The 18,349-nt window shown below is 37.0% G+C and overlaps 1 protein-coding gene across 2 annotated transcripts in view; it reads left to right on the top strand.

Moving 5' to 3' along the window:
• The window catches only part of LOC126337038 (ubiquitin conjugation factor E4 B), a 277,773-nt gene extending 268,446 nt beyond the window's left edge, over window positions 1–9,327 (top strand). The window contains exons 22-23 of one of the 2 annotated variants that reach the window (XR_007565033.1): window positions 3,119–3,253; window positions 8,538–9,327. Coding sequence is in view for 1 of the 2 variants with exons in the window: in XM_050001343.1 (XP_049857300.1) it covers window positions 3,119–3,177 (59 nt within the window). In the remaining variant the exon portion in view is untranslated. Of the gene's footprint in view, window positions 1–3,118 lie in introns of both variants that reach the window. The other variant, XM_050001343.1, reaches the window with a different exon arrangement.
• The last annotated feature ends 9,022 nt before the right edge of the window (window positions 9,328–18,349 follow it).

The raw sequence follows: 18,349 nt of genomic DNA on the forward strand, positions 1-18,349 counted from the left end.
TTGCAGATGCTACCGTACTTGAATTTGGTCTGGCATAGTCATGCTGAAGGAGAGAGTCCTCTATGTGCGAATGAACTTTTCGAATCGGAAACTCCATCACAGCATGCTATTTCTCATGCACCAACACAGTTACGTTACATGTCACAACATTACATGTTACAATCGGAGCCCTCTCATGGCAGAGGTGTGAAGTTAAGAACTCAAATATCAATCTGCTAAAGCAATTTAATGCAGCTTCCAAAAATTCTCTAAAACATCAACTTCGAAGTTTTCCAAGCGTTTTTAGTACCCTAATGAAAGGTAGATTTTTCGATGGGCGCTGTGCCTCAGTGGTACAGTACTCACTTGCCATGTGAGTGGCTTCGATTCGGTTCCTGGTTGATGCAATTTTTTAAAAAGTGTTCTTGTTTTATTAGTGTTTCCATGAAGAGTAAAATACATAAAGATGGGAAACATTGGTATTGCTTGAGACATAATGGCTAGATCACTAGCGTGAGTCTCATCTCTCTCTCTCTCTCTCTCTCTCTCTCTCTCTCTCTCTCTCTGCCCCTCCCTCCCTCTGCCCCATCCCTCTCTCCCACCCCCCTTCCCCCCCCCCTCCCACATCCCCTGCAATTCAATTTGAATACCTACATAATTTAAAAATAAAATGGATCAAATACAGGAGGCCCCATGAGGAATCGAAGCAAATCTCTTCTGCTGCTAGCTCTTTGCTTTGCATATTTTAAGAAGTCTTAGTATGGTATAAAACAATGCGCACTTGTTCATCTTCACTACTTTTAAACACATCTTTACTGAACAAGTGCTCTTAACCCTTAAGGTATGCATTTCACAGCCCATGTTTATTACAGTTCTTTGCTTTGAATGATTGTTCCTGTCACATCCCGGAATATTGACCATTTGTTTAGGAACACCATATGTATGCTAATTAATATGTATGTAATAGCCATTTATATGAAAAAATGTATGCATTTTTGTTTCTAATTACACTACAGGCCATTAAAATTGCTACATCACGAAGATGACGTGCTAAAGCCGCGAAATTTACCGAGAGGAAGAAGATGCTGTGATATGCAAATGATGAGCTTTTCAGAGCATTCATACAAGGTTGGCGCTGGTGGCGACACTCACAACGTGCTAACATGAAAAAAGTTGCCAACCGATTTCTCATACACAAACAGCAGTTGACCGGTGTTGCCTGGGGAAACGTTGTTGTGATACCTTCTATAAGGAGGAGAAATGCGTACCATCACGTTTCCGACTTTGATAAAGGTCTGATTGTAGCCAATCGTGATTGCAGTTTATCGTATCATGACATTGCTGCTCTCGTTGGTCGAGATCCAATGACTGTTAGCAGAATATGGAATTGGTGGGTTCAGGAGGGTAATACGGAAGGCCGTGCTGGATCCCAACGGCCTCGTATCACTAGCAGTCGAGATGACAGGCATCTTGTCCACATGGCTGTAACGGATCGTGCAGCCACGTCTTTGATCCCTGAGTCAACAGATGGGGATGTTTGCAAGACAACAACCATCTGCACGAACAGTTCGACAACATTTGCAGCAGCATGGACTATCAGCTCAGAAACCATGGCTGCCTCTACCCTTGACACTGCATCACAGACAGGAGCGCCTGCGATGGTGTACTCAACGACGAACCTAGGTGCACGAATGGCAAAACGTCATTTTTTTTTCCCCCGGATGAATCCAGGTGCTTTATACAGCATCGTGATGGTCGCATCCGTGTTTGGCGACATCGTGGTGAACACACATTGGAAGTGTGTATTCGTCATTGCCATACTGGCGTATCACCTGGTGTGATGGTATGGGGTGCATTGGTTACACGTCTTGGTCACCTCTTGTTCCCATTGACGGCACTTTGAGCAGTGGACGTTACATTTGAGATGTGCTATGACCCGTGGCTCTACCCTTCATTCGATCCCTGCGAAACCCTACATTTCAGCAGGATAATGCATGACCGCATGTTGCAGGTCCCGTACGGGCATTTCTGGATACAGAATATGTTCGACTGCTGCCCTGGCCGAGCAACTGGCTCGTCATAATACGCCAGTCACTACTCTTGATGAACTGTGGTATCATGTTGAAGCTGCATGGGCAGCTGTACCTGTACACTCCTCCAGGCTCTGTTTGACTCAATGCCCAGGCGTATCAAGGCCGTTACTATGGCCAGAGGTGGTTGTTCCAGGATATATGCACCCAAATTGTGTGAAAATGTAATCACATGTCAGTTGTAGTATAATATATTTGTCCAGTGAATACTCGTTTATCATCTGCATTTCTTCGTGGTGTTGCAATTATAATGGCTAGTAGTGTACATAGAACAGATAAAAACATAGTTCTCACTCCAGGTAGAAATTGAATGCTATAAAAAAAATAAAAAAAATTAAAAAAATTGTGTAGATTAAAAACCATTCATCTTGATGTATTTTAATGTTCATGAAAATGCTCGTAAAACATGCACCTTTGTTTAAAACTTTACCGTGGTCAGGTATCGATTCAGGCCACACACTTGACAGGTGCACATTATACCCCAGAGCTAACTTTAGGGTATTAAGGACACTCGGAAAACATGAATGTTGAGTTTCTCAAGAATGTTTTAGAGTTGCATCGACATTCTGCGGGTGACTGATATTTGAGTTCTGAACTTCATGTACCACGAATAAATAAAATACAAAAATCCAATTACTGTGTGGTCTTCTCGTTAGTGTTTTGCAAAATTGTAACCGTGGTAAATGCAGAATGGGGATAAAAATCAAATAAAGAATTGAGTTAAGATAAAAGCAATATGTTGCAATATGGTAATTTTGAAAATAGACAGAGGGAAGGCAATGTGAACACTTATTAAAGGCACATTAATTGGGAGTAGGACATACAGTATGGACCATAATTTCATTTACTTGACTGGCAGAAAGGAAGTGGTCAAGCACGATATCAACAACTCCGTGTACTCCTGTTTGTTTATCATATCCATTCATATGAATATAAGAATTATATAAGTTTTCCTAATTGTAAGCAGCTGTAAGAAATGAGGTAGTGAATTTTGATGTGTATTGTTGATTTAGAGTTTTGTTCTAAAAACAGTTTTGTTTTTCCTAAAGCTGCTGAACTGCGGGAAAGAATAGCATCGTGGAAACGTGAGAAAAAGAAATCTGCATAATGTGAAAATCTTGAAGTAAGTCTGTGGTGTATTGTCAGCAAACTTCAAGACTCAGTGTTTTAAGAAGCCTGGGAAGGTTTGTTTTTTACTACACCAAAGTTAAGCATTGTGTTTTACTGACTTCACATATAAAATGTGATTTGTTACACACGTGACGATTTCATGGATATGAACATGTTTTCAGTGTCTGTCCTGAAATACTACCTTTTTCCAGCTGATTTACACTTTTCCTTCAATTTTTTATTAGAATGTATATACATTTTAATTATTCTCATTTTTTGTACAAAGTTAGACCATGTTTATTGCCTTTACATCTAAGAATACTTCACCAGATCACTAAAGAGCACATAAAATGATTTACGTTGGTGGGAAAAAATATTAATACTTCACAATACATGAATTTCATATTGTGAACTCATCGCACTATCAGAGGTGTAACTTAAGCAGAAATTGTCTTTTGAGCTTCAGTTACCCAGAGCAGAAATGCTATTTTTACAAATTTAACCATATTGTGTGAGGATATACTGTATTTTCAAAATTTCAGATTATCCAGTAGTTGTTTGTTGAGTCTCTGTCATCACAGAAAGTGTATATTTTAGTATGCGAACTTCAGCCATGAAGTAATTAATGATTTTGGTCCAATGTTTTTGTTTGTGGAAAGTCAAACAGTTTTTATTTTATTTTTTGAAGTATACAGTTGCTCACTGTTCTTAATAAAAACATTTTTGTCTTTTTTGTGACTGGAAGTATATAACCACAATTTGTGCTAGCCAGAACAACTGTGTGTGTGTGTGTGTGTGTGTGTGTGTGAGAGAGAGAGAGAGAGAGAGAGAGAGAGAGAGAGAGAGAGAGAGAGAAACTTGTATATATACATACAAAAGTAAGTTACTAACTTAAGATATTTATCAGGAATAACAACAAAAAGGAAAAGGTTCACAGTGAAAAGAGAGATATGTTTAGAATTATAGCTTACCTCTCATTGGCCTTTTGTCATAAGTTATGGAATATAATTTTGATGTAGTAATTGTATAAGCTGTTGTTATTATTTGTTTTATATCTTTAAGTGTCTTGAAAATAATAAATTCTACAAGAGACTTGAGTTGTTAGGGAGTAGATGTTGTTTCTGGAAAGCAGTTTTTCTTTACTTTAGTATAATGTAACAAAAACAAGCAAATTTTATTGCTTGTAGTGTAATGGGTGCAATGCTCTTGGTTACATTGAAATGCTTCGGTTTTTTTATTTCTTGCTTTTTTTTCCTTGTTAAAAATGACTGAAAATGTACCAGTCATTTTTGAATTGATTTGCTGTAAGAAAGAGTTTAATAGAAGTATTTTCTTCCCTTAAGCCTGTGATATATTATGGTAATGTGAAGTTGTAATGTTTGAACACAGGCGGTAGCAGAAGCTGATTATTTGATTTTAAATGTAACTTTGATCTCATTAACAAATGTTCCTTAAAGTTTTAAAGTTGAAATAAGAGGGCTGAATTAGAAATGTGTAAGATTGAGTGCAAACAATATTTCTGCCACTATATTTTTCTCCATGTCACTGTATAGATTCCAAAAATCAACATTGTGCAGAAACAATTTTGATTTTGGAAAAAAGTTATTGTCCATGAAAAAAATTATTGTCGGTGAATAAAATTGTTGAGACATTCATGGCCAGTTGTTGACTTGCCGCTTGTTGGCTTGTATCTCAGGTTCTTCAGCCACCAGTGTTTGTGTGATGACGGCTGGAGAACTGAAGACAGAGACCAACTGGCAAATGTTCGTACAGTATATGGTAGTCTCTGAATCATGTCTGAGTGCACACGAGGGAAAAAAGAGACATTATGACATGAATCTAAAAACAAAAACCTCATAATTGAAATTAGTTAGTATAAAGATGTAGATGTGAAGTTGCACATGCCTTCCATTTGTCACTGTATTACGATATCATGATTGTGTAGGTGGCTGTTTCATTACCACACTCTTCTATGTTACTGCTTTGTAAGCATTTCATTTTATAGGAAAGTAATCAGAAATCCTCACTGCCATTTTTAAACGTTAGATTTTTTTATATAACTTTTTATTGTCTGTTATATCATCATATCATTAAGCATACAGAAAGCAAGAGCCTCACAGATTTAGAATTATAGTCATTCTTTATATCATTTACTAATAATATGATACTATATCTCTTATCAGTTACTTCACATAATTGCTATAGTGTGCCTCATGATATGGAAAGGCACTTCTGTGCAGAGAGAGAGAGAGAGAGAGAGAGAGAGAGAGAGAGAGAGAGAGAGAGAGAGAGCTTTGAAAGGGATGAGGTTTGCTTGTGTGTGGTGGCAGAGAGGAAGCCAAAACTTTCCATGTTGCCCAGTTTTGTAACAACGAATAAAATTGAGTCACCACTGAAATAAAGCCATATTGCAGTCTTAATGAGAGCATTTATTGCCACCCAGCTCTGTTCACAACATACCTTGGGAGGGAGACTAAATGTCATTGGTTGCAAGGAATTTGTGAAGAGATATGCACAGAATTCTTCAAAACAGAATTGCATTTCAATGTGAAGCACACTATAGCCTCTGCCATAATTCTAATATCTTCAGCATGGATCATTTTGTACTCACATTTCTGTGATAAAAATTCGTGTGTAATGTAATGTTTAGAGCCATAAGAAGCTAATTTCTGTTTTATGTGTCGAAGAATGACAAGAGAAGCAGTTCAGGCAAATTTTTATCTTTGTCATACATTGCCAAACAGAAATTATAAATTGGCAGAAGACATAACATAATTTGTTTTATAAACTATCCGGTGAAAACTGAAGATATTCGGCAAGATTAAGCAGACAGACAGTGTTCAACAACAGATGAATGGCAAAATATACTTTCATTTTCATGTGTACGTGTTGTCATCGACTTTGTGCTTTTTTGTGATTGTTGTGACTATTGAAGACCAAAAAAGAATATTTTGTGATGTTTTCAAGTTCGTTGAGGTACTGGATGAAATATATCACTAAATACATCTGTGAAACAGCAAGCAGTTTCTTGGAATTACTCGTGTTCCTCTTTATGGATATTACATGTTGCAGAGATTGCATTAGTCTGTTTTTGTTGAAATACAATTTGATTTAGGTGCTTGTAGACAAATGCTAATTTCTGTTCTAATGAAATTCTGTAATGTGAGTGACAAACACTGATAAATTATTGATATATCTTCCATCCATTAAAATGTAAGTCAAGTTTTTGTCTAAACATATTGATTTCTTTTATGGGAATATTTTGAACTTTTTATGCTAGATACTGTCTTGTTAATGTACAAATTCTGGGAATTGTCTTTCAACTATGAATTTTTTATTTATTAACACAGCATGTTTCTCATGCTTGTATAAAGAAGAATTATCCTTTGGTAATAGGTAATAATTGACAGTGTGAATGTCTTTTGATTTACAGCCACAGTGAATCAAACTTAACGTTGTTCTCTCTGCTAGGTTTTCTGTCATACTTATTTACATTATGTGTTGAATAAATAAGACTTGAGGTTTCATAGATAATTGTATTCCATCATTCTTATCCTCATTAGATGGGTTGTTAGAAATAAATGTAGTAAATTTATATCCCTTTTTTAAAATGAGGCATCTCTGTTATGTGGAGAACTACCTGATCCACCACTTATTATATAGATGAAGCTACATATTCCATCATTAACTTATTAAGTTGAGTTCTTGAAGCTCAAAAAACTAATGGTAATGGCACACGTACTCCACATTGCTGCATTGCTGTAAGTTTGCAGGAAGATTCTGTATGTAATTCAGTTACACATACCCTCTTCCACATTATGTGTTATTTACAGTGTGATTTTGAATTTGTTTTGTGGCTATTGTTTCTTCATACCGTCTGTATGTTTGCAAATAGCCACTCAAATTTTTTGCTTCAGTTAACAGTCATTGTTTATGAACAACGTATGTTGCATTTTGTGCCTGCCAGCCACTATCAGTCACGTATTTTTCAACTGTAACAGCATATCTTAACAATGTTGTTAGAATTATTTATTATGACGTGCAAAATAAAATATCAAGAGAAGTTATGCAGAGAAATGAAGATTTGAAATCATTCGGTATTTAGCTGTTGGTGGAATGATGAAATGTTTTCTTGGGGTATAGCATGTGTCAGATAAATGTCCAGGAAAAATTTACCATATGACTTTTCAAATACAAATAATGTTGTAATATGCATATAACAAAAAGTCTGCCCCTTAATAATCTTCAGGAGGCAAGATTGCAGTACTGTCGACACACACACACACACACACACACACACACACACACACACACACACACACACACACACACTTAGAGTGAGAATAGCCACAATTTCATTTGAAAATACCCCATTCAAATACTCCATCTTTAATATTTTAGTACCACTGCAGTGAAGATCAAACTCTATGACTATATTTGAATTGAAATAGAATGTGTTATGTAGGATAAAATGTAAATAATTTTAGCTACCTAAGAAATGTTGGATGTATGGATATACTGCCGGAAAAGACTTCCAAACGTTTTTTTTATTATTAGTTTGTAAATGCTACTGATAAAGAATGATTCTAGTTCTTTACCTCTGTGGTTTTTATATTCCATTGTAGTGTTGTGATTATCAGCAACAGTTTTGCTGTTTTTCTTGAATGAAAATTGAGCAGCCACAATTTGATCCCCTTCCTTTCAAATACTCCATCTTTAAAGTTTTAGTATTGCTATAGCGAAGACCGAAGTGTACAACTGTATTTGAAGTCACATTTCATTTTATTTTCACCAGGAGAATAGAATAAAATAGTGAACATTAAGCAATAATCTTGACACGAGAGTCGATTGCTTGTGTCTACTTTCTTTTCTGTTCTTATTTTCAGCTAAAAGTATAATGACCTCATCCCAATTTTGTATACCAAGTTAGGTTTCATGGTAGATCTTCCAACCCAAACAAACGATGGACATTATTTTTCAAGTGAAATATTTGTTTCAAGTATTAAATTCTTTATTTTTCCCATATGTCAGAGTTTATGTCTGTAATGTTTTAATTGAAAGCATTATCATAGATCTAGGTCCATTCACATGTTTAACAAACTGTTGTGTGTTCATGAATGTATTAGTAGTAACATCTTACAAATGTTGATGAAAACACTTATGAGGACACCCCTCAAGTACTGAAATGATAGCTACACTCAGTGTTAAAAAGAAAGACAGTATTGTTAGTTTATTTAATGTATACAATTAATTTTTGCATTTTGGATGTATCATGAAAACTGTTGCGCACTTGCAATAGTCAGCGAAATATAATGTGTGTGTTAAAAGTATAATTTATAAATTTGTAATTTTTTACAGGTGTGTGATGCAAAATAACAGAAAATTTAATGACAAACTTGTTACACAATTGTCATTCCAATCTATGATGATTCATGTTGCAAGGTGCTAGTAATTATAATATTTAAACAAAAACTGGTTTTTGGATTGTTTAATACAGTGATAAAACTACCATTTTATAAGTGCTGTAAGAAAACCTATTGACAGGAGTGGCACAACCAACAGGCATTATAAACTAAGTTTATTTGCCAGCGTGTGTTAAAACATTTTGCTGTTAGCAAGCACCATGTTGTAGAAAGATGTATGTATTCAGTTGGGAACAGAAAATATAAATCAGTGACAACTTGTAATCTGTTAATACAAAAAGGTGTGTGCAAAATCATTTTCATACAAAATAAAAGCCACTGAAAAAAAAAAACAGTTAAGTTGCACTATTTTATTGGGGCTATACATTAATAACGCAGTGTTACAAATGTATGAGGTATATTTTCTAACAGTGACAGAATATTTGCACTGCAGGAGTTAGTTAGTGCCGGAAACTGATATATCATATTTTTGCACGTGTGTGTGTGTGTGTGTGTGTGTGTGTGTGTGTGTGTGTGTGTGTGTGTGTGTGTGTGTCAGCCATTGTTAATACCTGTTGTACAGATTTGTGAGCTTAATATATATTTCAGTTGTGCTCTACAGTCACAGTGTCTGGTGAATTGCATTCTTAAAGCATGTGAAGAGATCAAAAGTGTATGTTTTTGACTGTTGATAACACTTTGTTTAAAGTGTCAATAAAACAATAAACTGTGAAATAATAAAAGGATTTTTATTTAGTAGACTTTTTAATTCATGGGATGATCTTGCAACAAAGTCAAAATAAATTTTAGCATGGCAAGGTAAGTACTGAAACCAACTTTTTGACTGTCACAGAGCTGTATGTGTTAACACTTTGAATCAAACAATGGAAAATCCAGGATAGAATTTAACAGTATTATGAGAAGGAAAGTTGCTACTCACCATATAGCAGAGATGCTGAGTCGTATATGGCACAACAATGGCCTTTGTCAACAATAGACACACATATGCGCACACAGACACTCGTGCAAATGCAACTCACACACACGACTGCAGTCTCAGGCAACTGAAACCACTCTGTGAGCAGCACCAGTGCATGATAGGATGATGACTGGGTGGGGGAAAGGAGGAGGCTGGGACAGGGAGGGGGAGGCATAGTATGGTGGGGCTGGCGGACATTGAAGTGCTGTAGGCGGGGAGGGGGGAGGGGAAGTAGTGGTAAAGGAGAGAAATAAATAAATAAAAAATGAGTGTGGTGGTGGAATGACAGTTGTGTAGTGCTGGAATGGGAGCAGGGAAGGGGCAGGATGGGTAAGGACAGCAACTAAGGTTGTATTGCAGGGAAAGTTCCCACCTGCACAGTTCAGAAAAGCTGGTGTTGTTGGGAAGGCTGTGAAGCAGTCATTGAAATGAAGGATATCATGTTTGGCAGCATGTTCAGCAACCGGGTGGTCCACTTGTTTCTTGGCCACAGTTTGTCGGTGGCCATCCATGCAGACAGACAGCTTGTTGGTTGTCATGCCTACATAGAATGCAGCACAGTGGTTGCAGCTTAGCGTGTAGGCCACATGAATGGTTTCACAGATAGCCCTGCCTAATCTCCCGTGCCTTTGTTTTGAGTCTCCCACCACCTCCCACAGCCCCACTGTTCGGCCACAGAGGAGCATTCCCCCCATAGCTCAGTACCACCCAGGACTGGAGCAACTGAATTACATTCTCCGTCAGGGTTTCTATTACCTCTCGTGCCCTGAAATGAGAAATGTCCTGGCCGCTATCCTCCCCACCCCTCCCACAGTGGTATTCTGCCGTCCACCAAACCTACGCAATATACCCGTCCATCCTTACACAACCCCTCCTTCCAATCCCTTACCTCGTTGCTCCTATCCCTGTAATAGACCTAGATGCAAGACCTGTCCCATACATTCTCCCACCACCACCTACTCCAGTTGGGTCACTAACATCACCTATCACATCGAAGACAGGGCTACCTGTGAAAATCAGTCATGAGGTCTACAAAATAAGCTACAACCACTGTGCTGCATTCTGTGTAGGCATGACAACCAACAAGCTGTCTGTCCGCATGAATGCCCCCCAACAAACTGTGGCCAAGAAACAAGTGGACCACCCTGTTGCTGAACACACTGCCAAACATGATATCCTTCAGTCAATGACTACTTCACAGCCTGTGAGTAGCAGCTTTCCTTCTCATAATATTATTAACACTTTGAAGTGTGTACTACATTATCCACAGCAGTCTCTCTGAAAATATCTATAAATATTTACAGTTTGGTCATCTTGCATGAGATGTGACACCTCCTTCTCTTCTAGGTGTATATGAACCTAATTTTTGGTGGTAGTCATAAAACTAATCACTTTTTCAAACTTGACATTTCAGTAATTATTTATGTACCCAACTATTTCTTGGTTTTACACACAGAAAAATAGGTCTCATAAGAAGAGAAATTAATTTGAACTATGAGTTAAACACCTACTGCTCCAAAAAGTACTTTTAAATTATACGAATAAAGGCGATGCAGGTGTTTCTCAGAAGCAGGACTCACTAGCTCTGTTGGTAGTTAACATAATTTGTTGGATAACTGAAGTTATCAGTCCGGCAGTAACCTAACCCCAAGCAAGGTGTTATGAGGAAATGGCACTGGTGTTAGAAATGATGTTCCATGTATTTTATTTTGCTGTACATAGACATGATTTTGGTGTCCGTAATATATGTTTCATAAAAAATAATTCTGTATATGTAACAGAGTATAAAAACTGAAAAAATAGTTGTTAAGTTAGACCCCTACAGTTTGGTGAAATTGTCAGTAGGCAGTGGAACATTCATATAAATTTCATTAATTGTAACAAATTTATATATATATATAGTATGAGGTCATATTTTTCTTGATCCTTTCAAGATGGGAACCACACTGAGATAGTTTTCAGTTACTTACTTCTTTCTTTCCTAAATGTAGCACTGAAATAAGACTTTGTAATCTTGTGTGTGTGTGTGTGTGTGTGTGTGTGTGTGTGTGTGTGTGTGTCACACCGAAATTCTGATCACATGCCAGGTACTTAAAATTGATTTCTTCTGGACAAAGGCTGTATGAGCAACTATGTATTGACCCCATAAAGCTAGTTTTTGAGCACTACAGTTCTCAGAGACCTTGGTTGGAGCAAAAGTTGTGGACTCCTACGTAGTACATCCACAGCTGCCTTTTGTAATAGCAAATACCCATAGTCAGTATTGGTGTCACACACCTCTCATTTGCTGATGATGTGGCCCTGTTGTCCAGATATAAGGAAGAACTGATGTGGATGAGAGGCAGCATGGGGGTGGCAGTGAGCAGACTTAGTCTCCCTGTGGATCAGTCAAAGACTGGTGATGAGTGGGACCCATGCCAGTTCAAGAGATACACTTTAGACTCTGGTAGTCAGAACCCGATCATGCAAAAGGGCTCATAATTTTAAATATCTGGGGATAATCATTACAGAGGATCCAAGCCACAAACCGATCATACTTCAGTCTGAGTCGGCTTTTTAAATCACACAATCGCTTAAGGAAAACTCCTGCTGTACAAAACAATGATCCAACCCATAGGACTGTATGGTTGTGAAACTTGGAATGTCTGGAAAAAATACTTCTATAAACTTCATATTTTCATCAAAAAAGTGTTATGGAAGATCTGTGGCCTGGTACAAGACGAGATCACTGGAGAATGGAGGCTCTGGCATAATTGTGAGCTTACAATATACCAAACACTCTAGGCATGATGAGAAGCAAGTGGCTAGTATGGGCAGGGCATGTCACTTGGCCGAATAAACACCGGTGACCTTTGAAATCCATGGGTTTTACTCCCTGTTGAAGAATACCGCTAGGAAGACTAAAGAAAAGATGGAGAGATGGAATCCTTGAGGACTTGCTGCAGATCAACAGAGAGGATGATGGGTGACAGAAGGCAGACAACAGAATCCAGTGAGCCTGGTAGTCTTGTGCAGTCCTCTGGGCCTGACTCTGTATTTTTATAGCAGAGTCCTACTTGTCTTAATTTCCTCTCTTGATGCAGGAGTGTGTATCAGTTAGCTTGCCTCACTGCAGTTCATTCCAAATACCTATCCATCACTCACGAAGGAACACGAGTTTAACACTTCAATTAAGGACATAATGTACATTTGGAGTATTGTTTCACCTTCAATGTGTATTATGAGTTTCAAAGGAACATCGATCTTGACAAGCTTTTGCATACAGGTATATTGCAGCTAACTGTGGCAACTTAAGACTTTCAACATAGACTGCATTGACGGGTCCCCCATCAGACTACAAATATGATTCAGCAATCATAATACCACACAGTATTTTAGAATATATGTATAATTAAACTTAAAGATTATACTTTCACAAAATTCCAGGTACAGAAATATGCTTTACAAAGAATGGAAATGTGCTTTTCATAAACAAAATCACCTTTAAATGTCGTTCATAAACAGTTAATTCCAAAAAAACATCCATTTACTGTTTAATTACAGAATTAATTTTGAAGCTAACTGTTATACTGAAACTTAGTCTAGTAGCAGATGTTATGTAACTGTTGTCCCAAAGATAAATAATTTGGGAATACTATTTCAGGAACTTAAGTCAAATAATTTTCTTAAATTTTTTCTGAGATGATTTATATAGAATAATGATAATTTGAAATCCAGCAGAGGGCCTTTTTAAACATAGTCAATTACAAACTTACGTTCAAATGAAATTATGTATGACACCATAAACAGTAATTTTCAAAATACATGTTCTATATGTGACGTGTATCGGGATGTGCCTCAGTCCTGGCATTTATCTCTTCATTATAGTGTTTCCTTGTCTGCTACACAACAAACTAAACTTCTTTCTCCATTCAATGTGAAAATGATAGTCATATATTTCTGTGACATGAGTCCACTTCTAAACAACCTGCTACTGATTGTATTGTAGATGCATTTAAATTCATCAGTTTGTATGTTGCTTCAGATTGCACAAGGATTTTTTGTTGAATAGGACTGTTCCACACACTAAACTAAATGACAAACAGAATTTTTACCAGTTTTAATACTTTAATTTAATATACTACTTTTTCTTCTTCACAAAATATGAACATTACCGAAAGTACAAATACAAATAAACAATTCTGTCATATAGTCTCTTAGCAGCAACTCCCAGCTCTCTCAGCAGATTTGTTCGCACAATCTAAACGACTTCTGAACAGTCAAAGTTCCACAAAGTATTGTTAAGAGTTCTCAGTTAATTATACTTGTAACTCAAAGGTACAAGTGCACAAAATTTTGAATTTGTTTTACAAATGGCTCAGCGAAGTTTATTACAAAAACAATCCAGTATAAAGATGTAGAAAAGTAGTGCAGTTAACATCTTTCTTACGAGACGTAAAGTACATTACGATTATGTAGATGAAAATCACTAACATGTTTCCAAAGTGTGTGAACATGCTGTGTGCTACAACAGTTGTTTTCAGAATATGTAATTAAATATGCTTTTGAACATGAATAAGTTCATGTTTTTTAACATAGACAAAATTTTAGAATAAAATTAACATGTTTCTCAACCCTAGTTAGGTTTTGTACTTCATTGCAATTTCAGATATTGAATAACAAAGTATTGCCAGTACATACATGAAATTATAATGTTGAAGCAATGGAAACTCCAGGTAGAAATAGCAACAGTGTAGATTGCTACTTACCATAAAGAAGACACGTCAGGTTACAGGCACGATTACGACACTCACTTAGAGCTTTTGGCCACAGCCTTCATCAGTAAACAAACACACACACACGAACACGAACAACCACCAACTCCAGCATCTGGGACTGAAATGCAATATCACGTGGGATGCGAGCAACAATCTGGAGGGGGTTGGGAAACGAACAAAAAAAGGAGAGGAGCATGGAAAGCCAGGTGGATGCATTGGCAGAGGTCTGCAAATAAACATGGTGGGAGACGTGAATGGGGAGGAGATGATAGGACAGAGGAAGTTGAAACTGTTGGGTGGAGGGCTTGGGGACAGCATGTTACTGTAGGTTGAGGCAAGTTGTGTTAAACAAAGAAGGGAATGGAGGGAGGAATATATACAGAGGCTACACAAGGGAAATGAACTTAAAGGCAACATTATAGAAAGGGAAGAATAAACAGATGAAGGTGAGATGTGAGACATAATACTGTAGGAAGAATTTGACTGAGTACTGAAAAACCTAAGTTAAAACAAGGCACTTGGAGTAGATGAAAGTGCATCAGAATTATTGAGATCTTGGAAGAATATTCAATGTAAAAGATAGTTGAGACCAGAAAAATACCATCGGGCTTGGTAAGATGAATGTAGAAATTTCAAATAACAAAGGTGTGAATAGCACAGCGCCATCAGTTTAATAAGTAAGTCACACTTTCAGAATACTACCAGTAATTGTTAAAAAATTACTTGGGAGGCCGGTAGAGATAACTTTGAGAATCAGTATGGATTCGGGAGGAATGTAGGACTGTGGTGAGTCAATATGACCCTCAAACTTATCTTGGTAGATAGACTGACGAAAGGCAAACCTACATGTATATCATTTGTAGATATTGAGACAGATTTTAACAATGTTGACTGGAAAACACACTTTGAAATTCTGAAGGTAACAGGGATGAAATACAGAGAGCAGAAGGTTATCCACAACTTGTACAGAAACCAGACTACAGTTGCAATATTTGAATGACATTAAAGAGTAACAATATTTGAGTAGGGAGGGATACAGTGTTGTAGCGTATCCTGATGTTATTCAGTCTGTTCACTGAAAAAGCAATAAAGAAACCCAAAGAAAAATTAGGAAACAGATTTAAAGTTCATTAGCTCAAACTTGAGGCTTTCTGGTGACATTCATATTCTGTGATAGATGTTCATATAGAGGCAGCAGTTGTAAGTTCCCAACTGTTAACAAAAAAAATACACTTTATTACTGAAATCAAACTCACTCATAAACATAGTTCTTTTGTTATATTTCATTAAGTGTGACATAATGATTACATTAAAAATCATTTTAGTATGACTGAACACTTCTCATCTGAGATTAGGAACAGGGAATATTTCTGCTGTTTATTCATTGCGCATCACCACAGTTCCCATTGTGCAGATAGCTGACTCAATTCACTTAAGACATTCTCAGATTTTGCTATTTCACAGATCTCCATTAGTCATTCAGTACAGTTTCACAGATCTTGTGGACCATCTTTTGAGTAGTGACCCCCTCTGCACATCCCATATATTCACCATCATCATTTATGTATGCTCAGTTGACCAGTATGAAATACAGTGATCCAGTCATAAATACCTTGTAATTGGGAAAAGTTAGCAAAATACCTTTCCAGAAGGTGGATTGGTTGGTATTTGTTTCTCTCGTGTATTCTTTGAATCTTCTTTACGCACATCAAAAATGAAAAACATGAAGTTGACAACATTGAAAAAACACTTCAATTCCTGCACAGAATCCCAATAGATCTAATCACAAATATTTTGGAGGACTTCGAAATATACATACACACTACAATATACTAAATGAACAAACCAGTTTCAAGCACATACAGTTTGTAAATTATTTAATACAACATTAACCCATTGTCTTAATCAAGCATGCCAAGTGGTCAAAAAACTAAGGAAAACTGACAGTTCCAAGAAATCTTAAACTTCCCCCCAATTTGGTAAAATTAAAGGAAGACATTAAAAGCACAGATGTCTGCAGAACAGACGAGGCAATCCAGCAATATTAGCAAAACAGCAGGGAGTATAGCAAACAAGGAAAGCAGGAGAAGTGACAATGCATTGTGCAATAACAGCATAATAGGCAATGAAAAATTGCTGAGTGGTCCGAAGGAAGTATGAGATTCATAGACGAATTTAGTAAGATGAGTAGGGAGGACTTGATTGATCCACCACAGGTGCTAAATCCCAGTAATGTCAGTAATTCATTTTTCCTTAGGTGTGTTACAGAACTGCAAATCCAGAAAACCGTTTCCAACTTAAAAGCAAATACATCCAATTGCTAGAATAACATCTCAGCCAAATTTCTGAGAGACTGCAATAATGAATTAATAAAGCCACAACAACATTTAACAAACAGCTCTTTCAGTGAGGGATCGTTTCCTGACTTCTTAAAAGTTACTGAAATAAGACTGGTGCACTAAAAGGGAATAATTACCAATGTGAGAAATTGTAGGCCTATTTCATTGACGTCAAGTCTCAGTAAGTTGTTGGAAAGGCTACTTCTTGACCGACTTGAGTTACTTTTCTGTAAGTGTAATCTACTGAAAAGCTCTCAGCATGGTTTCAGGAAGGGCAGGTCTACAATAAGGGCTGTAGCTACATTTTTTCAAGTGGTACTGGATAAACTTAATGATTGAAACAACTTATTGGCACCTTTTTGGACCTATCCAAGGCCTTTGACTCTGTAAATCATCCCAATCTGCTATATAACTTAGAAACTTATGGAGTCAGAGGAACAGCATTAGATTTCTTAAGATCCTACCTTGCTGTCTAGAGTTTGTGGTCTCGCGGTAGCGTTCTTGCTTCCCGAGCACTGGGTTCCGGGGTCGATTCCCGGCGGGGTCAGGGATTTTCACCTGCCCCGGGATGACTGGGTGTTGTGTTGTCTTCCCTATTACGGTTGGAGAAAAGCAACAGCAAACCACCTCCATTAAGACCTTCCCTAGTACAGCAGTGTGGGGCTCTCGCATCATTCCCCTACACTCTGTCAAGAAGCATGGGACTTCATTTCCATTTCCTACCTTGCTGACAGGAGACAATGTGTTATTCTGTAACATACAACTCGGGGGATGTACACAAACAGTAAAATCATCTTATAAAATTCTTAACTGTGGAGTCCCTCAGGGAAGCCGTATAAGGCATTTTTTTGTTTATTGTGTACATCAATGATATAATAAATCTACAAAATTGAAACCTAGTAAATTATGCTAATGATACATCCTTCATAAGCTAGGGCTGTACAAAACAGTTAGCACTGCAAAATAATACACAGTACATTAGCCTCATCACAAAATATCTCACCAAAAACAAATTGGCACTAAATAAGGACAAGACAATTCTCATGGAGTTTCTGCTAAATTATAAATCCAGACAAGTGGATACTGAGCCAGAGTTATCAGTTGAAACAACTGATAAACATAAATTCCTGGGTATTATGGTAGATGAGCATTTTACATGGAAGAAGCACAGCAGCTGTACGTGTAAAAAAAATCTCCTGTAATACCTACATGCTAAAATGTGTTTCTAGTATAATAGTGCCACCTGTCTTAAGACAAATCTATTTTGGAATCGTACCCTCCCACCTAAAATATTGTATCAAGATTTGGGGTGGGACACCAATGGTGTACATGGATAGGGCTTTCAGAGCCCAGAAAAAAGCAATCAGGATAATAGCTAATATTAGTCAACGTCAGTCCTATAGAGAATACTTCATTATGTATAACTTACTAACAGTGTATTCATTGTATGTTCTCAGGACTGTAGTGTACGTTACTGTATGTAAAAGAAAATATGGGACATATTATAATCAACAGTGAAATCTGTAACTGTAATACAAGAAAAAGAGAGGATTACCACATAGAATTTAGTAATAAAAGAGCAACAGTTCATAGTTCATTTTCTGCTGTAAGACATTATTTATAATAGACTGTCAAATAATATAAAAATGTGAAATGGAAAGATATTTAAGACAAAATTAAAACAACTGTTGTT

The sequence above is a fragment of the Schistocerca gregaria genome, chromosome 2 (assembly GCF_023897955.1).
Source record: "Schistocerca gregaria isolate iqSchGreg1 chromosome 2, iqSchGreg1.2, whole genome shotgun sequence".
NCBI classification, from domain to species: domain Eukaryota; kingdom Metazoa; phylum Arthropoda; class Insecta; order Orthoptera; family Acrididae; genus Schistocerca; species Schistocerca gregaria.